The sequence below is a fragment of the Aulonocara sp. 'chitande type north' Nkhata Bay genome, linkage group LG20 (genome assembly GCF_057382095.1).
Source record: "Aulonocara sp. 'chitande type north' Nkhata Bay isolate Kocher_YH1m ecotype deep benthic linkage group LG20, A_spYH_male_GT1.1, whole genome shotgun sequence".
NCBI classification, from domain to species: Eukaryota; Metazoa; Chordata; class Actinopteri; order Cichliformes; family Cichlidae; genus Aulonocara; species Aulonocara sp. 'chitande type north' Nkhata Bay.
Genome location: NC_141363.1, coordinates 30,497,067 through 30,524,543, shown reverse-complemented (window position 1 = coordinate 30,524,543; position 27,477 = coordinate 30,497,067). Strand labels below are relative to the sequence as shown.

The 27,477-nt window shown below is 43.5% G+C and overlaps 1 protein-coding gene across 2 annotated transcripts in view; it reads right to left on the bottom strand.

The window, feature by feature from the left end:
• zbtb46 (zinc finger and BTB domain containing 46) overlaps positions 1–27,477 on the bottom strand; it is a 57,075-nt gene that overhangs the window by 12,416 nt on the left and 17,182 nt on the right. The window contains exons 2-3 of one of the 2 annotated variants that reach the window (XM_086278283.1): positions 21,426–21,646; positions 20,369–21,308 (exon numbers count right to left, since the gene is read on the bottom strand). In XM_086278283.1, coding sequence (XP_086134409.1) covers positions 20,369–21,308; positions 21,426–21,611 — 1,126 coding nt within the window. In that variant the 5' untranslated portion in view covers positions 21,612–21,646. Of the gene's footprint in view, positions 1–20,368; positions 21,309–21,425; positions 21,650–27,477 lie in introns of both variants that reach the window. The other variant, XM_086278282.1, reaches the window with a different exon arrangement.

Sequence of the window (27,477 nt, the reverse complement as noted above, 5' to 3'; positions counted from 1 at the left end):
TCCTCTTTTCTTCTGCCTTTACAGTGCAGCGGTCTCTATACAGTGAAGGGAATTTTCATTTTCCCCTTCATAAAAGAGTCCGAATAATTTAGATTTCTGCTCTCTGAAGAGATCTTCCGTTTAATTTGGTTGCCATGGTAGCCGGGCACCCTTGGCTTCAACATTTATGCTAAATAAAACCCCCTTTTAAAAAGAGAGACACATATGTGGAAATGGTGGGTTCTCTTTGTTCATGTGTGTGTTTTGGGTGCGTGTGCGCGCGCATGAGCGATGCTGCAAGCTATGCAGGGGCTTGAGTGGGAAAAAGCAAAGGAGGAATAAGACTTGCCTTGGAAATAAAATAGGTGTGCGCTGAACTATACTTCAAATGTGTTATGAGGAATCCTGAATTTATCATCCATTGAGCGAGTTACGGCTAATGGATAGAAGATAGAGTTTTATGCGCTGTGGTTGGAGGCTGCACTGTATCTAAGTGATATGTGTGTGTGTGTTTCACAAGGGGAGTTGTGTTACTAGAGAGCACGCTTTGACGCAGTAAAAAGGAGGAGAGAGAAGGCCTGAAAAGGGAGGGAAGGGTCGGGTGACCCAGTTTGACCTCTGATCTTCTGTTCTGATTGTGTGTGTGCGGGCGGGTGTTTGTGTGTGTTTCGCGCTACAAATGCCTCCCTCTTCTCTAAATGAAGCCTGACACTGTTTTGGGAGGGAGTTTCCATTTTCCAAATATAAAGATTCTAATAGATTTAAAAATAAAAAAAAAAAAGAAAGAAAGAAAAAAAGGCACAAAACTCCCCCCAAAAAGATTTCTACAGGTTTCGCACTCAAGCGCACATGACCTGGCTAATGATGGACACGCTCCTTCAACACCTCGAGTCACAAACACACACTCACATAACTCACCCCGCCTTCAAATCAACAGAGACAGTAACCAAACACAATGGAGAGAAAAAGTCCAGGGTGGTTAAGCAACGAGTTACTGAGGCTTGACGACCACAAGAGAGCTGTCAGAGAAGAAAGTAGGGCTTGTGTGCATGTTTGAGTATGAGAGAGCGCAAACAAAGGAGAAAGACTCTCTCAATGTGTATCTCTCCATGCATATATGTGCGCATGTGTGCGTGAGAGACAGGGGAGGATACAGAAAGAAGCCTTGCCCCAAGTCGGCCCGGTTAATGGCTTGACCAGCCTGAGGTTGAAAAGGACAAGGCATTACAAGAGCCGTGTTGCTCACAAGACTGTGAGCAACACGCGCGCCGCCGTCACAGCGTCAAGCTTCCAAATGAGAAAATGAAAGTCTCTCCTTCACCTTTTATTACAAACAGTTTCGTACGCTGAACCTGTGATTAGTGCCTGTTTGTCCTCGAGTGGACAAAGAGGGGAGGGAAGGTGGAACTTGCTTCCTCAGCATGCCAGAGTTTGAGAGGGTAAAAAAGTAATTTCAGCTAAGAAGGGGGAGTGAGGCACTAAAACAGCTCAAGAATTCAGAGGCAATTTAAAAAGCAGTGTGGGAGAGGAGAATGAAAAAAATGCTGGGTTAAAAAGGAGGGAGGATGGAAAGTAAAAGAGGTTGTTATCCTCTCTCTCTCTCTCTCGCTGTTGCTTTCTTTCTCTGTTGTTTTTAGGGACTAGCCGGGCCACAACCTCCAGGAGAGATAGGGAAGGATGGGTGGGTGGGTGGGTGGTGGTGGGGAGGTGGATAGGGAGGGCAAGCATAAATCAAGCAGTGCCTGAAGGCTTTAGAGGAGGGAGGGACAGAGGGAAGAAAGTGGTAAAGGACAGGAGAGAGAAAGAGAGAGAGAGAGTGAGATGATGGTGCTGGTAGTGATGGTGGTACTGCTGGGGGCTCGGAGGAAAAAGAGAGAGTGTGGGTGGAGGGGAGGAGAGGAGAAAAGAGAAGAGGAGCACAACGATTGCAAGAGTGGTGGGGTGAGAGGTGGACGGTGGGGTGATGGAGCGTGGGTGGGTGGGTGAGTGAAGGGGAAGCGAGGAGAGGTGAGGGGGAGGTTACAGAGGCTCCGGGAGGGAGGGTTGGGTGGTGACGGTGGGGGCGAACGAGCGAGTGTGAGAGTAGGCTACGGAAAGCCAGCTAAATTTGAAAACGCTTGCCTTTCTCTGTGCTTTTGCCCGTGTCTACATGAAGACGGCAATGCTAAACAACCACAAGATGCAAGCATGTGGGCAGAATTAATCAGGATGTGATCTCACGTAATCTGGCTACGGTGCAATATCTGGCCACGGTTAACCTCCTCAAGTGTTTTTCCAGTGCATTTGTATTCACGAGGGGGATATACGTGTATTTCTAGGTAGGATTTATCCCTTTTTAAAATGGCGGTCACACTTCAAAGCAGTGCAGCACAATTCATCGACACATCCGTAGGCCCACCTACCCGCAGGTGTCAAGCTAACAGCTAACACTTCGGCCAGCCTCTTTTGCACTTATTCTCGCTTACCGTTTCCTTTCTGTGGCTTACGTGTTATATAAATATCACTGAGCTGAGCATTGTAGATCACATCATTCAACAGGGAGTGACTTAAGAAGAATAAGCTGTCCAAATGAGAACAGTTGGATTTGCTTGATCCTTAATGGATCAGTGCTCTAAGTTCCAAGAAGTTCTCAGACTAAATATTCAGATTGGTTGCTCGTTAGCGTCCATATGGGAGGTTTAGCTCGTACCTTCTGAAGCCTCCCATGTAAGTTGTGGCAGTGGCACAAACACAAATGACTCTCAGCCAGGTCCTCTTAAGTGTCACTTTTACTCGCAGTTTGATTTTCTTCTTGAGGTTGATAATGGAGCTTGATGAATGATGTAGTTAGTGTTAGGAAAATGTCATGGTTGAATTGCAAACTTTTGCAATGCCAAACACACATAGGGCAGGGCTCCATGCTCTGTTTCTTAGGTGCCACGTTTTTCTACGTATATAAGTGACAACCCTGGCATGCATTTTATATCTACTTAGTCACATGCTTCCCTTTAAAATGGAAATGACCTTGTCTGTCATTTAATACACTTTCTTTAAACACACTAAATATATTTGTACCTTTAACTTCTGCCTCGCACCTGTCTGCTCTTTTGTGGACCAATCTGTATTCTGACAGAATAGATTCAATAAAAAAAATGTCAGAACACAGCATACGAGCAGCACTTTTTTTGTAATGACCTGATGTCCCTTTTCCTGCCCTTTTAAATGCTGGTATGCACAGGACTTTCATCCACCAGTAAAAGCATAATGGAAAGTATGTGAACCACTAGTATCAGAGATTTCTAATGACATACAGGTAAAAGGTAGCGTCAGTTCAGTCAAACAATCCCAGCTGGTGGAGGATATCATTGTCAGCTGACATGGGGTTATGGCTCAGCTGATATCCTTCTACACATCCAATTAGAAAATCTCATTTAGGCCATGCTGTTTAGGCAATTTTCTGTTGATTTGAATGCTCACCATAGTGGAGTTTCGTTTCATTTATAATTCTAAAAGGCTGAATTCTGAAGCATTTTGATGAGCCTTTATCGTTAATTTGCTTTTGTAAAACTACTGGCTTGAAGGACCTCTGTGTGTACAGAAGGCCTAACTAAGTATTCACATCTGACTCATCTTTGATGGTCTGTGATCACTGTTCTTTTTTTTACTTGGCTAATTTTTGGACAGTAGAAAGAGAAAAATATCTAAATTAGAAAAAGAAATTGTATCTTAAAGACGGCTGTGTATGCCTCTTTCCTTAACACAAGTCAGTGAGGCACAGTTCTGTTAAGGCCAGTGGACTAGAGATCTATTTTTCTACAGTTTAAGTGTTTGAGCGTGGACAGAGATCTTCACAAAATGCCACAAAGCAGTTGTTTATCCACACTGTCAAAATTAGCTGTGGACGTAGTCTGAGTGAGCAAGTGAATGACTGAAGGAAGGGAGGGAAAGAAGAGCGGGTGAGTGCGTGGGGGATGGAGGATTGCAGGGCTCAAGGTAATCTGGGGAGTTAATGCAGCTTAGAGGGACTGAGAGGAGTGGGAGGGAGGTAGAGAGAGGGAGAGAGGGGGAGTGATGGCAGAGAGAGAGAGAGAGAGAGAGAGGGAATATAAAAATAATAGGGTCAGCAGGGAAAGAGAGGGAGAGAGAAATAAATGAAGATATATCAGAAACAAAAAAGCCAAAGCAACTGAGGGGGTAGACAAAAAAGAGAGAGAGAGAGAGCGGGGAGTGTACAAGCTGGTGAGATAGGGAAAGAGAGAGAGCGATCCGAGTAAGTGCGTGAGATAAAGAGTGGGCTAATGAAAGGTAGGGTGAGGCTGAGTGAGTTGGCGGGCAGGAGGGAAGTCGACAGAGAGAGAACGAAAGAGAGCGGGGGAGAGGTCTGCATGGGGAAAGAATGCTGGGTGGGGAAGGAAGGCAGACACGCAGGGCTTTGTGCTAAGAGCAAAAAGAGAGAGCGAGATCGAGAGATTGAGAAAGAGTGAGAGGTTATGTCTTGGATTTATACATGGGAGAGGACCCGGCTCCAATGCCCCCGTCCAGCCCAGTCAGGGTTGTATTTTGAAGGGTGAGTTGGGACACGGAGATATTGAGAGGAGGGATAATGGAAAGTGGAGGAGGAAAATGACAAACACTCAGGGTGGGGATGGTATAGCCTGTGGGTTACTGGTGTGTGGGTTAACACAATATTTGACTCACACTGACCAACAGAAAAGCTCGAGTCTAACTATCCAGCCGGTATAATCTTTTTACTTCTCGGTGGAAATAAATTTAAGACAAGTTTAAGAAGCAAACAAAGTTGGCAAATGTCAAAAATATTTCCAGCTGGACATCCTGGAGCAGGTTGTGGAACTATAAATGAGATAAATGGCATATTAATGTCCACATATTCAAGAGAGTTCAGTGGTGAGGAAAAATGGTATATTATATTTTCTTAAAAATATCTCACCTTTCCACAAACTCACCACATAGTTGTGATGGAAGTTTCTGGAACTGATTACAGATACCACTGCCTACTTACCTACTTAAAATTACAACAATATGATTATTTCATTTCATTTCAGAAACAATTAGTCATGAAACCAATAATTCAAAACACCTGATTAACGAAAAATCATTAATAAATCATTTGCACTGGACCCAAGTGTACAGAGACTCTTATTTAATGTTTTTAGATTTCTTCAAATTTAGCACTCGGTTGTGTGCAGACAATTGCATTTAAATTCATTTGGTTAATGTTTTATATCCAAAGAACGGCAGCTCGAATGCTCCCACCAAGTGACTGCCTGACAAATGTGCAAACACACAACACAACACATGCACTGCAGTCATACAATACAGTCACAACAGGTGAGCGGGGAGCGGGCGACCAGAACAAAAGTTACTCCACAACCCACCAGTGTCACTGTGCTCCATCCACACAGGAACACTTCACAAAGTGGGAAGCATAGGGAGTTACATGTACTCTGGAGAGCATTAGCTTGCTGTGGAGCTGCCCAGTGACCAGAGAGGCTATTGCCCCTCTTCCCTTCTCTCTGCTCATCTCTCCCATCTCATAACATTAAGACTGTGCCTCTATGCTTGTATCCTTGGCAACCTGCCTCCAACAATGGAGGCAGAGAGCTCTGGCCTCAGCATGGGAGGAGTATGGTGCCATGGAGAGGAAAAAGCAAGGGCGAGGAAGATAGAGGGAGATGGAAAGCTGGCACGGTGACTGCAGAGAAAGGGAGAGTGAGGGAATCACTGTTTGGCTCATATACAGACATACGAATGAAAATGAAGGAACAGAGCAAAGGGTTAAACAGGAGAAGGAAGCGCAACAGATGAGCTATATATGAGCATATACACCTGTGCTAGCTGCAAGCTTGGTGCTAGTGGATCAGGGGGGATCTGTGTCACTCCTGAGCTGATAAAAGCTAGATGGATCTCAAGATCAATCACGACAGATCTGGACCTTGAACCTCGCACTACTCCACGAGCCTGTCAGCAGTCTGAAAACCAAAATCGACGATTATCTGTCCTAATGCAGCTCTGAATTGTGGTGCTGTAACCAGCGTGGAGCTGATTACACACTAACTGTGCAAATCCAAGTTTGGCTTTCCAAGTATCAACTTGTATTTTTATACTTGACTCAAAATTTTGCTAATCCATATAAGTGATTCATATGTTTGCTAACCTTAGACTCATTAAAAGCTTTTCAAACCAGATTGTGAAAAAAGGAAAAAAAAAGGGGATTTAGTACTAATATTTGTCTGCAAAGACAAAATTTGCTGGGGTTGTTCTGCAGGGGAAATCACAAGGGACGACATGGGAACGACCGCAACAGCAGAATCCCCACAGCTTGTTCCCTCTATGATACAAATATAAGGGATAAGAAGTGTAAAAATCACACTGCATGGACGGAGGGGAAAACCAGAGCAAGGGACGCCTGCATAAAGAGGACTGTGTTCATTTCTCTTCCCCCACTGCACCCGAGCTGAGCCATTGAGATTAATTGCTTATGATCAAATCAGCAGAAGCTGTGCAAATTAAAGAGCCCCCAACCCAGCCCAGCCCCCCACCCGCACTACCCTCCTCCCTCACCTCCAAAACATCTCCCACCCATCCCCGTGCCAGACCCAGTGGACACTGCGCGTGATGAGCTGCAGAGCTTATTCGAGGCTACAAACGTGTCATTTCCTCTTTCCCCAGAGAGGAACAGAGAGCAAGGAAAGGCCTTCAAATGGAGCAAGGGTCGGTCAAGTAGCGCAGACTATGTGCGCGCACAAATACATGTTCAGCTGTACGCACAGCCTCGTACAGAGACACATGCACGCGCACACATGCACACACTGAGTCAGTACCCCAAGCAGAACTGCTGATATCTCACCCCACTTCTCAAAAGCGCTTCTCTCCCTGCTTCTCCCTCGCTCTCTCTTTCTCATTAAGAAGCCATTAGAGGAAAGGGCAGCGTGAGACCACATGACCTCTTCCTAACCCCTGTAACCCACCCTTGAAAGGGAGGGAGGGAGGAATAAAGCGAGGGGGGAGAGAGAAAGGGGGCAAAATATATAAACAGAGTTGGACAGCAGAAGAAGGACACAAAAGAGTGGAATGAATAAAAAGAGAGGTGAGCAGTGAGAGATGAGACAAAGAAACCCCACTGCAACAGAGTGATAGGTAAGTGGCAGAAATACCTGAAAATCTGTGAGAGGTCAATTTGACTTAATATTTGGCCATACAGTAAGCTTTTATAGTGATTTTGGTGTTTTTCGGCTTCTATTAAAGCAATCCTAAGAGTGATGCAAGACATAATCTGAACTTGTGTTTGCATTGCAAAACAGGGACATTATGTCACTGTACCACCAGATCTTTTTCACTTGTTCTAGTAAAACATTTTACGCTCACTGTGAGATGATTAGACATGCTGTTTGCACCGGGCTCAGTGGAAGGATGGAGAAAGATAGAGGAGGTATGTATGAGTCAGAATGGAAGAGAGAGGTAAAGAGGTGTGTGTGATAAGTATGTAGTGATTTTAGAAGAAGGGGATAATTTGGGAGTGGAGGGGAAGACGGCTAGGCTGCTTCCTTAGTCGGACACAGGAATGTGGAGCGGGCGGATCCCAATGTGTGTGTGTGTCTTTGTGTACGCATGCATTTGTGCTAGACAGGAATCCCTAACCCCCACAGACTTCGGCTCCACTTATCAAGGTCTAAACAGAGGGGTATGAAGGGGGAGAGAGGGAAGAAGGGTCTGGGTGTCCTCCGCTATCAAATCTACCTCTCACCCCCGTTGCTCGCTTTCTTCTTTCCTGTACAGCACACAGACACACACACACACACATCTACAAAGACACACAAAACTAAACCTTGAAGTTGGATGTCTCTGAGGCTAGATAAACTACGGGAAGGCCAAACAGTCTAACCACACAGAGGGGAAAAGAAAAAAAAAAGCCAGGGTCACAATTACATTTCCACCATATACAAACTTTTCTCTATCTCTTTGTGCCCTCCTCAAACACATGCTCACTTACATATTTACCACCATGTTCCACTGCCTAATTTCTCATTCACTCTGACTTTATCAGAGAGGTTTAACCTTTTTTTTATGGTCACTCAGGCGAGGTGTAGTGTCAACTGGGGGATTTGATGAAGGGAAAAAAAAGATACGGGTACAGTTGCTGGGGCCCACCTGAAACAAGCCCGTGACCCAATTCAGATTCAGATTTACTGACATATAAGAAAGAAGGTTTTGGGGGTGGGGCAGAAAAAAAGATAGAGAGGAGATTAAGTGGATCAGATGAAGTTATTGTTTGCATGCTGCTGCTGGAGCATGAGGGTAGCGAGGAGGAAAAAGTTGCGAGGCGAGAGGCAGAGGAAGGTGGAAACAATGAGGAGTGTGGGCAGGCAGGTGATCTGGGGCAAAGGGGTTGGGGAAGAGTGGGAGACAACGGGAACAAAAGGAGACTGTGGCCTCCTTTTATCAAACTATGTTAAGGGACAGCAAGGCACAGAGGATACAGAGACCTGGAGTCCTGACGTCAATTCTGGGCTAACCGCTGTTCTAACAGGAGAAATATGTCGCCGTAAGTTCGTCAGAGAAAAACCCATCGATGTTACACAGAAAGGCAATGCTAATACAAAAATAATGAATATAGACACTTGGGAAAGGAAAGACTGGCCTGTGTTTGTAACCTCTGACAAACCACCAACAGTGTGACATCACTTGTTTTTTTTCTCTCTGCAGCTTTTCCCTGATGTGTGTTTACATGTGAAAGAAGTCACACAGCAACTAAAAGCAGGCCATTTATAGGTCCTGCTGCTCTTTTATAACAATATATTATATTGCATTTATTGTAACTGAGTGAGAAAATTTAGAAATGAACATTTTAGTATGAATTATGAATCATGTTGGGTATTTTTTATGGCGCTAGCACTGATTTGTGTTTAGAAATGTAATAGCACATGTGTTATCATCATGGGATGATTATATGAATTGTATTGAATAGTGGAGTGTAAAATCAGGAGGAACTGCTTTCAAACTGCAGTGAGGCAAGGCAAGAGGAGTTTTTTTTTTTATATGCAGTGGGGCAAAAAAGTATTTAGTCAGCCACTGATTGTGCAAGTTCCCCCACTTAAAATGATGACAGAGGGCAGTAATTTGCACCAGAGGTACACTTCAACTGTGAGAGACAGAATGTGAAAAAAAAATCCATGAATCCACATGGTAGGATTTGTAAAGAATTTATTCGTAAATTAGGGTGGAAAATAAGTATTTGGTCACCTCAAACAAGGAAAATCTCTGGCTCTCACAGACCTGTAACGTCTTCTGTAAGAAGCTTTTCTGTCCCCCACTCGTTACCTGTATGAATGGCACCTGTTTGAACTCAACATCTGTATAAAAGACACCTGTCCACAGCCTCAAACAGTCAGACTCCAAACTCCGCCATGGCCAAGACCAAAGAGCTTTCGAAGGACACCAGGAAAAGTATTGTAGACCTGCACCAGACTGGGAAGAGTGAATCTACAATAGGCAAGCAGCTTAGTGTGAAAAAATCAACTGTGGGAGCAATCATCAGAAAATGGAAGACATACAAGACCACTGATAATCTCCCTCGATCTGGGGCTCCACGCAAGATCTCATCCCGTGGGGTCAAAATGATCATGAGAACGGTGAGCAAAGATCCCAGAACCACACGGGGGGACCTGGTGAATGACCTGCAGAGAGCTGGGACCAAAGTAACAAAGGTCACCATCAGTAACACACTACAACGGCAGGGAATCAAATCCCGCAGTGCCAGACGTGTTCCGCTGCTGAAGCCAGTGCATGTCCAGGCCCGTCTGAAGTTTGCCAGAGAGCACATGGATGATACAGCAGAGGATTGGGAGAATGTCATGTGGTCAGATGAAACCAAAGTAGAACTTTTTGGTATAAACTCAACTCGTCGTGTTTGGAGGAAGAAGAATACTGAGTTGCATCCCAAGAACACCATACCTACTGTGAAGCATGGGGGTGGAAACATCATGCTATGGGGCTGTTTTTCTGCCAAGGGGACAGGACGACTGATCCGTGTTAAGGACAGAATGAATGGGGCCATGTATCGTGAGGTTTTGAGCCAAAACCTCCTTCCATCAGTGAGAACTTTGAAGATGAAACGAGGCTGGGTCTTCCAACATGACAATGATCCAAAACACACCGCCCGGGCAACAAAGGATTGGCTCCGTAAGAAGCATTTGAAAGTCCTGGAGTGGCCTAGCCAGTCTCCAGACCTCAACCCCATAGAAAATCTGTGGCGAGAGTTGAAAGTCCGTGTTGCTCGGCGACAGCCCCAAAACATCACTGCTCTCGAGAAGATCTGCATGGAGGAATGGGCCAAAATACCAGCTACTGTGTGTGCAAACCTGGTAAAGACCTATAGTAAACGTTTGACCTCTGTTATTGCCAACAAAGGTTATGTTACAAAGTATTGACTTGTATTTTTGTTATTGACCAAATACTTATTTTCCACCCTGATTTACGAATAAATTCTTTACAAATCCTACCATGTGAATTCATGGATTTTTTTTTCACATTCTGTCTCTCACAGTTGAAGTGTACCTCTGGTGCAAATTACTGACCTCTGTCATCATTTTAGGTGGGGGAACTTGCACAATCGGTGGCTGACTAAATACTTTTTTGCCCCACTGTAGCACCTTTCAAACACTACAGCAATTCAAGCAAGTACAAGATTTTAATAAAAAAAACCTTTATTACAAAAAGGTATCATTGAATTATTTGCATTATTACAAATGTGACTATGCACTAGCATTTCTTCTTGCTTTTTTAAACTTTTGGAACCTAACCTGGAAATTCTGGTTTTACACAAGCAAACAAACTGACACAGATCCTGCTGATGAGGAGGAAGTTTAACCCACAGCTCTGCCTTTATTTGAAGCCCATGTACTCAATCTGAAACCACACACACACACACACACACACACACACACACACACACACACACACACACACATGGCCGCGCACACACACACAAACGCACGGCACAAGAAGTGGCTGTAGCTCCAGTGTACGAGATGAATGAAAACAGAAGTGACAGCGTGAATTGACAGGATGGTTAAAAAAGGTCCAAACAGACGGAGGGAAGGAGGGATAGAGGAGAGAAGAAGGGGAAGAATATTTGTGAAGGACAGATAGTGGCTTCCAGGACTGTTTTCAACAACGTCACTGTAACTATCAAACCCAAAAAGAACCGCACACAAACACACACACGTACACAGCCCAAGCCATAATTGTCCCCTGTGGTGATTTTGGCCTCTCCCTCCTAGTTTCTCATTGCTGTTGGCCAACTCTTCTGTATCTTTAACACTTTCTTTTTTCCTTTTTTTTTTTTTTTTTTTGAAAGAAAGGCAGAGGGGTGGGAGGTGGGGGGTGTCACAAGAGAAGGAAAGAGGGATGAAGGAGAAAGAAAGGTCTAAAGGAAGGAGGTGTAGAGGGGTGTGACAGCGGAAAGGGGGAATGAAGGGAAGGAGGGAAAAAGAGAGAATGAATGTGTAAGAGGAAGGGAGACTTTGCCCTCCAGCGGGAACACTCCCACGATTGTGTGTGTGTGTGTGTGTTTGTGCGTGTGCACGCTTGAGTGTTTGTGTGCGAGTTGTGTCACAGCCAAACCGACACACCCACAGGCTGTAGACCTCTATATCCTGTTCGGGTTGTCCGTTTGTCCAAACATCATGCCCTCCTCCCCCTCCTCTTCCTCATCGCTCCCCTTTTCTAACTGGTCGGACAGGGGTAGAGGCTGCTGAGGGAGTGGGTACAGTAAATAGAACAAAGCCACCTTTCTAAAATAAACAGACTGGGAAAGAGGAACTTCACATTGACTGAAAATGAGAGAGAAAGAGAGCGCATGCATTTGACTTGATGAACTTACTGTAAAGTACTTTATTTTAAGGTTAAACTCTTTCCTAAAGTTGCAGCTTCTGCTTCTACATGTCCGTCACTATGTCGGCGTACGTGTTTGCCCCTCTTTCGCTCTCCCCCACACTTCAGTATCAGTATCCTCCCTGCTTGTGCTTGACTAACTCTTGGTAATTTTTGGGTACCATGTCACACACCATGAGCTAGCAGTGTTATCCAGGCTCACTGACTACAAGGACCATTACTGGATATCAGATCACTGGAGGAGGGAGGCATCCTAGCGCACATCACATCTCATGTGTCTAAATCAGGCGCTTTGTCATGGATCCTCCATCAAAGAGTGGAAGCAGGAGCAATCACTCATGTGTAAAACCAATTTGTTTTTAACATTAAATTGCAAGTTAACAAGTTAATTACAAGTGAAATTATAGTTTGTCATGTTTCTTACGCAGTTTTGTCCTGTGCCTGGCCTTCTGCACAGCAGCACCTTGAACTTATTCAAATGGAGCATTTCATGTGTGAAAAAATGTTACCGTATAAGGAGAATGGATTTACAGTAAATAAGTTCCTATTGTGGCAAATTAGGATCAGAAGTTCCCAAATTTAATTTTAACTGTAACACTATGACCCTGTCAGTTATCTTGCAACACCTTGAGCAATTCTGAAACCTGTGCAGAATGATGGGCATGTTCTGCACACCCAGGCATGATACAGGGCAACTTACTTCTTACTCATTCTATCATCATTATTGATAATCCATCAAAAAGAAATGCCTTTAAATCCACTTAGAAATCACAGGACCAAAGTGCATTAAAAACCACACGGCTATGTGTGTCTTCACCACAGACATCCACGTGTGCACTTCAAAGTGTAGCTGCTAACTGCTAATAAACCGTTACATTGCATCAATTTCCCAGTAAATAATGAGTAAATAAATGCAGCCCACATTTAACTTTACACAATACCCACCTTCTGTGCTGCCTACCTTCTATCGAGCATAACAAAGAGTCAAAATCCAGTTGTAGTAACGTTCTTTCATGTTGTGCTTTCATTATCTTGATATTTTTTGTCTTTTGTCTCTCTCTCTCTCAGACACCACACATGCACACACTCACTCACAGACACACACACGCACGGGCGCGCACAGCAATGTGTCTGAGTAGTTAAAATGAGATAAGGTAAGTGATAGGTAAGCAAAAATAGAATGGTTATAGTGAGGTGTGCTTGCAAGGCAAATACTATTTAAAAAATCGTGTTTGACACAGATTTTGGTATTATTGATTTTTTTAGGCACCGAACAAGTAGAGTAAAACAAGCTGTATGCGGTCATTGATATGAAAGGAAAAACGCGTCTCCAAAAGTCAACAGGAAAGCAAAGACAAATCAGTAATCGTCTTCTTTTTTAAAAGATGAACCTGAGCGTTAGAACAAATAACTGATAACTCAGAGTATAACAAATGTGTCGTCATGTCTAACTTCATAGGTGTGTGTTTTTGATCCGCAACCACAGACGTTAAATTTATCTTCCAAAGAAGTTTGAAGAGTTGCGTGTGGATGTGCCGGGGCCATGTTTTAGCTGTGGGGGTACTGCTATGAATGTTTAACCACAGAAACCTCTTGACCCACCCACCCCTGCATCGTGCCAACAGGACATCCTGTCAGGATGCATTCTGGGTAGTTTAATTCTGAGACCTGTGTGATCAATGCCAAGATGTTTGTGTGTGGTACGTGTGTGTGTTGGGGGGGTCTATTTGGCCACATTTTGAAGTGAGATGTTGGGATTATACTACAGAACATTTTAGAAGACATTTCCAGCTGCTGCGTGTATGCGTTTACATACCCGCGCTTTAGTGGGTGAGAGTCTACAGGTTGTGTGTGGGCTGTGGTTGACTAAAGCACACGCGCTGGCACGACCCAAGTTCACTCAAGGTGGGATGGCTAATCTTTAACCCCCCCTCAGCCAATCTCCAACAACACACACACACACATACGCAAACTATATCCTTCCCTTTTTCTTCTTCTTCTCCTCCACCCAGCAATCCTTCTCTGGATTGTTCCAGGGGCAGGAGGTAGAGAGGTGGGGGGTGCTGACGTTCTGGAAAAAAGCCACGGTCAGGAGTGGGGAGGGGGCAGCTTCCTGTCCAAAATGGTTCTTTTAAAGCCAGAGAAGTATAAATAGAGCAGGTGTCAGTATTGAGAACTCAGAGAGAGAGAGAGAGAGAGAGTGCTGTGAGAGAAAAAGACAGACAGCAAGAGTGTGAAAAATTGTGTGAACGCGTGTGTGTGTGTGTGTGTGTGTGTGTGTGTGTGTGTGTGTGTGTGGGGGGTGTGATGCCGTGGTGGAGTAGGAGAAGGGGCTTTTAGCTGGTGGACTGCCCGTAATGTCCAGCAGGATGTGAGGTCATATGACAAAGAGGGCTGGTGGGCGGTGAGAAACGATTGGTTACCACAGTGATAATGGAACTTTTTTTCTTTTTAAATTTAGTGGGGACTGAAAAGGAGATGGAAAGAGCAAAAGGGGAAAAAAGAGTATTGCAGTGTTCTGTCACAACTCCCCAGAGAACATAAAAGACCATACAAGGGGGCAAATGAGTTTGTGTATGTGTGGTAGCAAAGGACAAAAAGGGGAAGGAGAGGATGGAGGGGAGAAGGGGGAAACTGAAGGAGGTGGGGTGAACAGGCCGTAGAAGTCAATAGGATGGGAGGAAAGGTCCAAAATCAGCTATGCAGTCAGAGAGGACAAAGCAGCAGAGCAAACAGAGGGTGGAGGAGACAGAAAGAGGCATAGAGAGAGGTCTGCAGTACAAAGGCGCAGAGAGACACAACTGATAATAGAATGACGGCGGAAAAAATGAGAAAGATGAACCAGGAGGCACGAGAAAAAGTGAACTGGAGTGAGTGAAAAAGTGAATCGGGGGGATTGACAAGAGAGGCCTCAACATGATGTAGTTATCTAACCCGTCATGTGTCAAACACTAAGCCATGAAGAAAGGGGTTAAAAATTAAGTCTACACAGTCTAAAATATTAAATCTATTTTGGTTTTTAATGAAGGAGGAGTGAATTAGGGACGAAATATGAGAGTAGATTATTAAACCATGAGCGAGGAGATGGGAGAGGAAAAAGTGGAGAGGTGTTCGAAGGGTGTGGGGGTTGAAATCTGTTCATGGTGTTTTAAATATTAAACCTATTTCAAGTTTAATGAAGTGCAAATACTATGGGGAGAGTCTTAACTGGAATACAGAGAGGAAGGGGGCGAAAGGGGGATCCGATTCATTATTTCAAGTGTTCACCTTTAGACTGCCGAGACTTGGGGAGAGGAGCGCAGGGAGACGAAGAGGGAAAAAAAATTAGAGAAAGTTTATGCGGAAGTGCAAAGTAGAGGGCAATTTTGAGAGCACCTGTCTGCGGGCCCCCGAGTGGCTCCAGGAGGCTCCGGAGCACGAGAGGATGAAAATGTGAACTCGAGGACGCCAAAACACGCAGCACCAACTGCAACGCTTAAGAGCTCGCGCGAATAAACAGGATGAGTTTCTATGGAAAAACGATTTCACTCTTTTTAGTGCATCTTTGTGGGTATATGTGTGAGCGAATGTGAATAAGTGGTTTAGGAGGGGAACTCTGAGGCCACAGAGCAGAGAGGAAGAGAGTCAGATAAAGATGTTGGATTTCAAAAAAGATTCTCGATGTAATCAATGTGCAACAGCTAGAGGGAAATGGAAAGAACAGCCCACGTGTGATTGAACTGTTCACGTCTACATAATCAGATGCTCTAAGCTGTGTGTATGTGAGCGTGTATATCACACCGGCCATTGCCAAAATCCCCCAAGCTGCCACTAAAGGTCACTGTGTGTGTGTGTGTGTTTTAATACCAGCAAAAACACACGCAAAAAGTATTTCCAGTGCCGTTATTATGTGGGATAAAGATCAAGTTTGTGTTTGCCCCAAGTATAAAAGCAGCAAGAATTTTTTTTTTTAATCAATCGTTAACTCGTGTTTTCAGCAGCTCTGGCTTCTTCTCAGTCTGAGGGGGCAGGTTCAGAAGAAAGGGTGACGTCTGCCTCCAAAATGTCATATCCACCAACCAAAGAAGTGACTCCTACTTTAATAAAATAAGTAAAATGAGCACAGACGGCACATAATGTCTCAAAATGACACTCATATAGTCACAACTTAGCCATCTTCCTGATATCTGGCGATATCTATAAATACTGTATGAGATTGTGTGTAGTGTGCACAATCTTACGTTTCATGAGTTGCCAAGAATATTATCGCTCATATGCACATTTGAGGTTCACTTTCATGGTTAATAAAAAAATATTTAATATTGTTTAATCAAACGAACTGCACTTAAGTAGCAGCTCTACAGTCTTGTGGACCACTCACAGCCGCATCCACTAACACACTGACACATCGAGGGCAGCCAGGGCTGGGGTTGAGTTTCTTGCCCAGGGACACTTTGACATGCGGACTAGAGGAGCCGGGGATTGAGCTACCGGCCCAAGATTAGCAGACTACCAACTTTACCTCCTTTAAACACAGCTACCACATTCATCAAATTGATTAACTGATTGCACACCCTGCGTGGATTACACAAAGAGAGGCTGACTCAAGGCCCCACAGAAGAATATACTAAACTGATTAAAAAAAATAAAAAATTGACTCCTGATATTCAAAACAATGTCTTTGATTTGCTGGAGCTTTCTAATCCAGGTCTGGACGAAGCAGCGGGGGCCAAACTAAAAATAATCTTGGATAATTATTCAAAGGTTTGAGACGTATGCAGGCAAAAGAAGTACAGACTATTAAAAACTCTCTTCCTCAAAAATTGTCACCTCTAATATAGTGTTGTGTAAAAAAGAAACATACACATGTTTCAGTTCCCTGAGATGTAAGCGCGGCTGGTTTCTTTTCTGGCTTCACGTGTGATGTTTCAAACATTCGTGGCGGCAGACAAGGTGAACGTAAGAAATGCGGAGATCAAGCGTTAGCACGGGAGAGAAAAGGATGCTGAGTGCTTACTGGCCTCAATAATGACATCAAGTGAACAGAGCAGATGCTTGCAACGGAAGGGGATCTAAAGAAAACAAATCCTAATTCCCGCAGCTGTTTATGTCAACATGGGCACATGGCATTTTCATGCACGCTAATACACTGAGCCTTTACGCAGCTATACATTATCCTTATATTAGAGAATGATCCAGTGAAATCCTCGTGGTTGTGCGTCATATAAGCGTTTCTAATAGCAAAGCATAGACACTGATTACAGATGAATGAGTGAGAGAGAGAGGGAGAGAAGGAGTGAGGGAGAGAGTGCGTCTAGGCACTTCTCATCAATAAAGAATGAAGCAATTAAGCTAATCTAAGACTGAAGGTGCCCTTTCTCCTGGATACCCTTTATGACAAGCAACAACTGGACTTCATGAAACAACACCCTCACCACACTAACGAACTAACTCTAAACCGTTAACCTACCACCTCACAATAAGCACATTTAGCAGGCTTTGTTGTATTAGTAACATTTATTATGTCTGCATTTTTATTTCAACGTGACTGATTTAACGCCTGCTTGCAGTGTCTTGGCTTACTGTGAGAGTGAATGGAATGAATCATCATCATTATTATGCATACTTGCCATGTATGCTTTTTCTTTTCAACTGATGTGACCATTCAGAATGATCCCTACAAAAAAAAACAATAAAAAACAGCCTATAAGTCAATCAGCAGGAACTCAGGCAATTATTTGGAAAACTTGAAAATCGTTTATCAGGCAAACATTAAATGCGCTCTGATTTATATAATTGGCAGTAGGATAAACTGCGTTCGATCCCACACGTCAGTAAAACTAATGAAGTAAAGAATGAATGACTCAGTAATTACAGACTTTATTGCCTAAAGAATACAGTAGCAGACCTGCCATGGTCACATCATCAAAATAATGCAGCGTGGGCTTTCTATTTGTAGGGATAACAATCGCAGCAATAGGCTGTGTATGTACGTGTTTTACGTTTGTTGGGTCTGTTTGTTTTCATCTTTAAATTAATATTATTTATGTGTCAGCGGGAACTTTTAGTGTTCCATTATTATAAGCTCTTTATTTGTCAAGTAGCAGCAAAGAATCTGTCATAAAACAGACGTAACTCTTTGCCATCGCTGTAACGCTTTCTAATATTATATTTGAAAAATCTGTAACAGAATCATGCATCACTTTCTAATTCTTTGGCATTTCCATACAGCTTCACTCCTGATTGTGATCTTTGCCTGGAGGTGACAAAATCCTGGACTTAAGGGGGACTTAGGACTTAAGAACACTAACTCTCATAAGCTCACAGACATCCTGTATATTTTTAACCCTGACTTTGTCAAACAAACTTGTGGACATTACACATTACGAGCAGAGGAGCACTCCCACAACCAAAACAATTCACCACTCCCCGTACAGGCTCCCTGACTAATATCAGGCCACTAAACTTGTTCAGCAATCCCCTAAACTTTTACTGAGCACACAGACACCACCCACTGCAAACGGACTCAATACACAATATGGTGTCACACATCCTGATATAAACTGCCGCTGTTAAATCTCAAATAAGCCCACTGGTAACATGATGTTTTACTGCTAAATGGCATCCAACTGAAGGAGACCCAATCCTTCCATTCTTCGCCATGCTGAGCCCAGTCCCAAAACCCGGGTGAAAGCGAGGATAAATGGTTGCCTTTTGGCGAGCACCAGGCGAGTCTACACCAGCAGCAACACTAGACTTCCTCTAACCTTTAGGTGAGACAACACCTTTCTTATTAATGGCTGCTTCACCACAGGCAGGCTTAAACTCTTCTTTCCACCACAGCTCAGAACCATGGTTATAGCCAAGGGACTTAATAGAGCCATTCAGCTTGTGAGTGCATGTGGTTCTGGCACCGTACTACAATCACAAAATCAGGGACCTGGGACATTTTTATTAATTTCATCAGTTTACTTTTTGTTGATTTCCAAAGTGGGTTTAATTAGTTTTAAAGGCCTTTTTTTTATTATAACATGCGGTTGTTTACCAAGGGCAAGAAATTAAGAAGAATTCTGTCTCCTCATGCTTTTGATAAAATTCAATCTTTCTTTAACTTAAACTTCTTCTTTCTGAAGTATAATTTTTAATTTCCATTTCAGTTTGTGAAAACATTTTTTTGTTTTTCATATCCACTCCCGGTTTTAGCTTTAGTAACCGCAATAACCTTGCTTAGAAGACTTTGAGATGCACAGCCTAACTCTCGTAAGCCCGGTACGATGCACTTTCCAACGTCCGTTTCTTTTTGTCTCTGTCGTTTTTCCTTCTCATTACCCCTCTCATCTGCCACTCTCTCTTCCTTTTCCCTCCTCTCGCCCTTTCCAGAAGGTCCTTCCCTAAACCCCAGAGAGAGGGGAGGAGCTTGGGATGGCGAGGACGCGCTGGTAATCCGTGCAGTGACCCAGGTCAATTCAATTATCCTGTTTTCTTTCGCTGCGCGACGCGTGTGCCCATTTCACAGCCAACTCCCTTAATGCGCCCAGGATTAGCTTCCCTTACTTTTAATGATCTACCTATCGACGCCTTGGGCTTCACATAGACACACACACACGCTCACACTCACACAGAGGTGAACGAACACACACACACACACAGACAGGTAAGTTTTTCATGTATAAGTTTTAGTCTAAAGGAATTCACTAAACACACAAGGCCGAGGATCAAGACAGGCTTTCTCAAAATAAATATGTGTTCATGAGTGTGTTTGCATATGCATTTGCTTGTTTATGTGGGAGTGTGGCTTACATAAACTGCAGTAAGGAGAGGATTTCATTATCCATCTGCATTTACCCAGGCTTCACCTCACACCTCCAAGATTTGAGATAATCATCTTAGGCCTAACACGTTAGTGTATAAGCTCGCTAATCTCAACCCCGGAGGAGGAAAAGAGGTCATTTTATACTAGTAAACTGTGGATAGCTGACATGCATTGAAATACGCATGCAGGAATGAAAGTATTAGGCACTAATGCACCGTATTGTAAAGTGTCATGCACACTCTAATGCACATAAAGTCAACAAGGCAATTTAATTGCTCCAACACATCTACTGGTCTGTTGGTTAGAAGATGGCTTTTAAAAGATAAATTAGATTTTGCTACAGTTAGGTGTTAGGTGACACTCTCACCCAATTAAATAACCTGATCTTATTATCTCACCAGTAATCACTAATTACATGACTGGATAACTAACTAAGTAGGGACCAGCATTGTAAAACTCTAGCAACTCCAGGACACCCTAAAGCCTCAAAGTCATCAAATCAGCACTACAAAGGGCTTTCTTTGGCCTCCCTCCATCCTACCAGTTTTGAGAGCCTGTCCAATTTAATTCCATCTGCTGCTGTTCTGTTGACCTGATAATCTAAAGACCACATTTCTGACCTAAAGACACCCGGTTTGTTTTCACTATTACTGCTTTTAAACTTTCCACAAATAGGAGAAAGTGTTCTAAGCTTGTCAGTCCTACCTGGGATATCCTGCCCGTTGTAGTTCCATCCAGCTACAGCCAGCATGGAGGGCAGAGGAGATCCAGGCCTACTGTCTCTTTCTCTCTCTCTGTCCCGCTCGCGGTCCCAGTTCCTCTCAGCCTGCTGGGTAATATGTCTGACTGTGTCCTTGTTCTTCCTGTTCTTCCTTCGCCCTGATCCTGACAGAGGTTGCCAGGGCCCTTCTCCACCTCCTCCACCAGGTCCCCCAGTCCCTTGCTCCGCCTGGCTTTGGGCTGCCCCCCTGGGAGTGTCCCGGGGATGAGAGGAGGAGGCAGGGGATACCTGTTCCTCTTTGACAGTGATGCCAGGCCGATAGTCGTGAGGCCATGCAGGCTGAGAGTCATGGCAGGCTTCTTCCTGGCTCTCATGGCTCTTCGGTGGTTCTTGGTCCTCCTTTCCATACGTGCTGCCACCCTCATGGCAGCTGGCGATGGCTGAGTCCCCAGAAGAGTTGGCCGGGCTGGTCCGGCGAGCCAGCCAAGGAGAGGTGCTGCGACCAGACATGATGGAAGCAAGGGCTTCAGACGCCATGCCCACTATGCCCCCTCCGCCTCCTAAACCAGCTCCTGCAACACCCCCTGCCCCTGGTAGACCAGCTCCTCCTCCACCACCTCCAGCGCCCCCGCCTCCACCTAGGCCAGCAGCAGCCACAGCGCCCATTTCAAAATCGGCCAGCTCATCAGCCATCTCTGAGCGGATGCTGATGTCTAGTGCAGCCTTGATGAAGCTGTGGCAAGCCTGGACAATATCTGTCATCTGCAGGTAGCTGGCAGCTGACATGACCTCAATCACATTCTTACTGGTGAGAGCAAGGTGCGCCGAGTACATGAAGTCCAGGATGGCTTTGAAGCCTGTTGCTGTGACAATATCCAGATGAGTGACAGTAGTCTGGTGGTGAGGCTCTGCCCCCTTTTTAACCTGGAGGGTTATAAGAAGGAGTATTAACAGCAGTGGTTTAAAAAAAATATTTACCTCATGCTATAAAGGAAAAATATCTGTAAAAGATCATTTTTTTGCCCCAATGAGGTCTCTTACCTGGCAGTAAAGAGTCTTAAAGTAGCGTGACGATCCCAGGAGGACATTCTTATGAGCTTTGAAGATCTTTCCGTCCACAATGACACAGGCATCGCAAAGGATGCCATGCTGCCTCTGCTCATTGAGCTCTCTGAGGAGCTGACGGTAGTGAGACGAGATCTCCATGTCCTCCTTCCTGTTGTTCATCTGTGTAGTTGAACAAAAGCCTCTCCTCCAAACATCTGCTGGAAAATTAAAGACGACGTGTAATCAGTCAACTAAATCTGCAAAACATATCAAAATATTTTAAGTGTACCATTTCAAATGTACAGTACGGACATCTGGTTTCTGCAATGCAGAGAAATAGATAAATATGTATATATAGCAGCAATAGAATCTAATCCACTTTTGCAAACCTTATTTAATTTTCATGTAACGAGGGGAGAAAAAAATTGAATTTAACTGAACCACTCTTTTATAGATGAGCCAGGGTAAGGATATATCAGTAATGACTGTGACATAAAAAAAAACAAAAAAACCTGACATCAATGGAAACCACATCTCAAATGCCGTAGTTTGATGTCTAAAAACAGCCCAGTAACAAATAGTCAAAATTCTCTGTGTTTAAACCGTGTCTGACAGGTACATTTATGTGTGTGTGGGAGTGTGTGTGGCTGCGAGTGTGTGTGTGTGTGTGTGTGTGTGTGTGTGTGTGTGTGTGTGTGTGTGTGTGTGTGTGTGTGTGTGAGTGAGTGTGTGTGTGTGAGTTTGTGTGTGAGAGAGAAAGAGCATGTGTAAGCTCATTAAAAATGTCAGTTAAAAAGTGTAACACTTTCACAAAACAGTTGTTGAGGGAGCAAACAGACTCATTTAGTACGGACCACTTCACCATTACATATATCAATAAACACAGCCTCGGTTCCTATTTGTTTTATTTTTATTTTTTTTCTCGTTTCCCTTTGACTATGAATATTCAATCAGCTGTCTAGTTAAGACAGAAATCCACTCTTGAACCTTCACCTCAGTGTTTGTGATCTTGCACGGTTCAGTCAAGGTTTGCGAACACTGAGGGTTTTTTTTTTTTTTTTTTTAAACTACAAAGAAAGGACCCTTAATGACAAATTGTGGAGTGGCTTGACTGTCAGGGAACAAAGATCTAACTTTCATGGTGGTACAACCGGAAGACTGTCATATTTTATTGTTATTCTTGCAAATTAAATCCCATAAAAAAGCTCACGACTTGAATGTTTACAATCTCTTATCTCATAAGAGAGATTCTACTTTTAGCCACACAAATAACAATTTCTGATTTGTCTTTTTGTTTTGTTTTTTTATCATTTTTTTCCTTTGAATGTAGATGAAACAGTATAGCCTGCTGTGCACAGGTTAGGTGACACATAAGATGTACTGTGAGCTCAAACACTGGAGAAGCGCTGCAGGAAAAGGCCATAGCGAGGGGAGTGAAGAAGGAGACAAAGGGAGACGTGAACATCGTTATGTTGAACCAGGGAATAAGGTGGCAGGAAAACAAAGAGAAACCACATTAAGATTTTTCAAATACAAACATGTACATGCACACAGAGAGAGGGAGAGAGAGGGAGAGAGAGGAAGAAGAAGACCCACACATGCAGGCAGTACATTAGCCAGAGCATTAGCAGCCGCCGCTCCTGCTCTTGTCTCGGTGAGGGCTAAATCGTGGGGACGCAGAGTGTTACCAAACGCAGCAGTGATTTGTTTTGGGAACGCCACAGCTGTCAACTCTCATGGGCCATTCTAAGAGATGACAGCTCGGGTTGGCCAAGGTGACAGCAGCGTTTGCTCGGGGGCCGGCACACTTCAGGTCATGTTTAGCAAAGCTCTGCTCAACCTGATGGCTTGTAAGATCAGATAAATCCACAGTGTCTCCCACGTCCACTTGGACAAACACACCTCCTATGAACAGCAGTGGACAAGTGGATGGAGTGATGGTGACAACTAGTGAAGCCTGCCTTGCACAAGTAGAAAAAAAAAACAATCAATGCAAAGCACGCTCAAAACCTTTCGCTGTGATTGGTGTTCGTCAGAGAGAAAAAAAAACTGCGAGGAGGAGGAAAGTTGGATGTGAAGGTAGAATAACAGTGTCCCTCAAAGTCTCAAAAGGTACGTTTTGACGCAATGCTTTTATCCACCAGCTCACACATTTCTCAGAAAAAATCTATTGGCAGTTTAACCTTGAAATATTTTTTCCTTTCTGCATTGCTCTGATAGAGGTATTGAGAGTCTTCACCTCTCACCTCTGAGGACAAACCGAGCAGCTTTAAAGACATAGCTGTTCTGCTCCTCATCCCTCTGCTCTTCTTCTCTCAGGGCCACTGGCACATCCAATTGTATAGACAAGTCTATAAGATAGACTTGCTCTCAGAGCCAGATAAAACACAAAAGGAGTCATTTATTCACTGAGATATCTTCCTGTGGTTTCTGTGCCTGGCGTTTTTTTCTCCCAACCAACATGGATGGAGAAATAAAGGGTCACTGTACAGCACACACACACACCGTTCAGCAGCGGTCAGCACGATTTCAGACATAGATTTGTTGGTAGTTTAGAGGAAGTCAGCTATAGCAAGTCATTAGGTGGAGCAATAATGTCTTCGCTCACACATTTAGGATCAGCCAGCTCTCTGTTTCCGTCTGTGTTACAAAGATGACTGAATGAGTAACATGAAAAAAAGGAAAAGAAATTAAAAAAATTGTGTTTCTTTGTCACACTAACCAAAATTTCTTTGGGTTTTAAAATCAAAGTTGGACAAAGGACATCTTAAGAATCACCTTGGACTTTCTAAAATTGCACTATAGGAATGTTCATTATTATTTAATGGTGTGTAGAGAGAGGGATTAACGTCTAAGTTGAAAAAGCCGGCAGATTAGCAGGTGATGAAAACAACCATTAGTTACAGCCTGTGCAGGAATCAGTTTGTAACAAAATTCATTGCACATCTATAACTGAGAGAAGTCAGAAACGTCTGACACAGATATCGTGCATCAGTGCTACGCACCACGAGATGAGGGGGAAAAAAATGTGATTGTAATTTGATCTGACTTATTTTAAATACAGCTTACAATCCTTATCAGCGTATAGTTGCGACTTTTCATATTCTGCTGTGATGGGTGTCCATAGATCTAATGATAATGGCCCTGTGGTAGTGCTCTGATACAATAGACCAGGTACAAAAAAGGTGTCATTGAGTTTGGTTGAACGTAATGTGAGCGCGCAGCTAGAATTGCACCCCAAAACATGTTAAATGATGCCTTAGATTTACCAAAAGCAGCAACCAGTGGAGTGTAAAACAAGAAAAAACCCCAAACAGCAGTGACTGAGAGCAAAAGAGAAAGAAAGGGAGAGGTATAATCAGATTTATTGCCTCAACAGACTCGAGACATACTGAGTTAGTCGTTAGGTAGAGAAAAGCAGCTTTAATGGAGAGCGCTTTGACCTCTAAACTCTTTGCTTGCCTAATTGGCTTGTTTAATTTCAGCATGTCCAAATCCCTCCAGTCAAAGACTCCTTTTCCAGAGGAACCAATCCTGAGCTACACATAAACATCGTGTTCATAGTAGCTTCTCTCTTCCTTAAAGGTCTCCACCTTTTTACCCCAGAATCACCAAGACCAAAACCCATCCCTTCTACAATATGAGTACAGCCTGCAGTTATATTAAATCATTACTTTTTTCAAATATACTGTATATATCTGATGCAAGAATGGAAGGCAAGGTAAAATGAACTTGTCAAACAATCAGCCATACAGAGAGCGAGCCAGAGACTTTTGCGTCTCATCCAAAGCATTAGCAGTCTCACCAAGGCTACAGAAACTAAAGCCTGCTTTCAGGCTTTAATGTTTGTCACACAGCAGGAAGAAAAAGCTTTTCATCCTTCTATGAAATTTCACTGCAAAAGTGAAAAATAAATAATGAAAAAGAAGCAAGGAACAAGTCATCAGGAGGCAGGCTGACAGTCTGTGTGCGCCTGTTTGAGGTCAGAGAAGATTGTTTCAGTAAAGCATGCCACTGGAGCTCCAAGTCCCTGTCACCCTTCTGAGGCCAAATCAAAAGTGACTGTCCTCCTTAACCCCTCCTTTCTTCACACACACACACACGCGCGCGCGCGCACATACAAAATCAAAAGCACCGTTCCCCTCAAAACACGCACACACATTCAGTCCCTGCCCCTAAATACACAATACACATGCAAGAACTAAAAACACCCACGTTCACACGCTTAGCAGAGCCGTCATGGCATCACACCGGTTTGTCCTGGTCACATCACGGCAAAGTCACTTTAGGCCCCAGCCAGACGACTAAAGAGATGAGACGTGTGATGGAGTGAGAGAATGGGGCTTCCTCCTTCTTCTGTTTCTCTTAATGCAGCCTGTCCCTCTGAGCCACTTCTCTGCCTCCTTGACCGCACAGGACCGAGGGGAGACGGAGCGCAAGGTCCTTGTGGATCAAAGGCAGAGCGATACTTTGTTTGTACTAGGGTTTAACACAGAGCTTTCACGGCAGGCCAACGCTGAGATTCCACGAGGGATTCGCACATCACTCTGGATGAAGAAGTTACAACATGTGCAACATCTTCGCACAGGGTGATAATATGGGATTGCACGACATATTTTAGCAAATACAACTCGCTCAAAAGCACACTTTTACTTTTGGTGTTTGTTGATTCAGCCGTCATTAACATTCCTGTCAGCAGGTACACAGATTAACTGGCTTTAAAATTCCTTCATGTGCATGTTAGCAGTATCTGGGCAGTTTGCAGTTGTATTTATTTTGAATTAAAGGATTTCCAGTTGGTCAGGGCAAATTATCATTAAGTGGCCAATGTGCTGCTCGCAAAACCGCCACCCTCAGCTAATCACTCCAAATTCAAATTGTGGCCTTCTGCTCGACAAATGTAACAATTCAGCTCATTATTTGATAAAATGAGTTCGACATGTCAAACCGAGTGAACACAGAGTTCACACAGCCCCCATTTTGAGTGGCCACATAAATAAATAAATAAAGCCATTAATAAATCAAGAGAAAAAAACACAAACTGATCAAATCATGAGAGTGAAAACATTTTAAAAACATTTAAAGTACAGCGTGAACTTGTTTTTGCGCGTATAAAATTCGTTTGGTTCATTTACACCACTTTTCTGTGTTTTGCATTTACATTGTTGTTTCAGATATTTCTTTCAAGAGTCTATGGAGACCAACGGCAGCTAAACGAGATCGAATATTAGACTTATGTTCAAAATAATGAACATAGCACAGCACGGATTACAGAATACATGCCAAAGGGCACAGTGCTGCAATAGATCTCTTATCTTTACTAATACAAGATCAATTCATTTAATTCATAAACAAAAGCAGGCCTTATTACACTGAATTCCCCCCATTTAACATCCCTATCATTATCTTGGCGCTGTCTTTGACAATCAGCAGGGGAGGATGCAATAGAAACTGGCCAGAGATTGAAGAAGTGAATGAATATAAGGAGGTAGGCAGAGGAATATCAAAGCGGGACTCGGTAGCCAAGAGCTGGCTTTTATGCTGTCAACCACCCCGGCTTCATGCCTGAGCTACAGAATTTTATCAGTTAAGCTAAAAAGGCAACACGCTCCTTTTTGCATATTTTCTAGTACTGACTTGCACCATCACCCTATCATATCAGAGCAGGCAGTTTCTGTGGAAAAAGGAACCGAGGTGGCAGGTCTGAACTGAATGATTATGTGCTGTGTTAACCTTTCAAACAAAGTAGAATAAAACTAAGTTGTTTATATTACGTGGCTTTTTGACACTAATACCGACAAAAATAAGAGGAAGTAAGAATTTGTTTATTTGAATGTGAGTGGACTCTTTTTTTCTGCGTAATGAGAGAAAAGTACTGGAACAAATTAGAACATGCATAAAGGGAATTAAAATGATATTCGGCTGAACAATAGAGGCACTGTTCTTACATACACATGTGGCACAGGGCAGCTGTTACTTTCTAGTTTCAAATCTACTGCTTCCACTACTTAAAAAACAAAACAAAAAAAGTTCTATTGAATTTCAA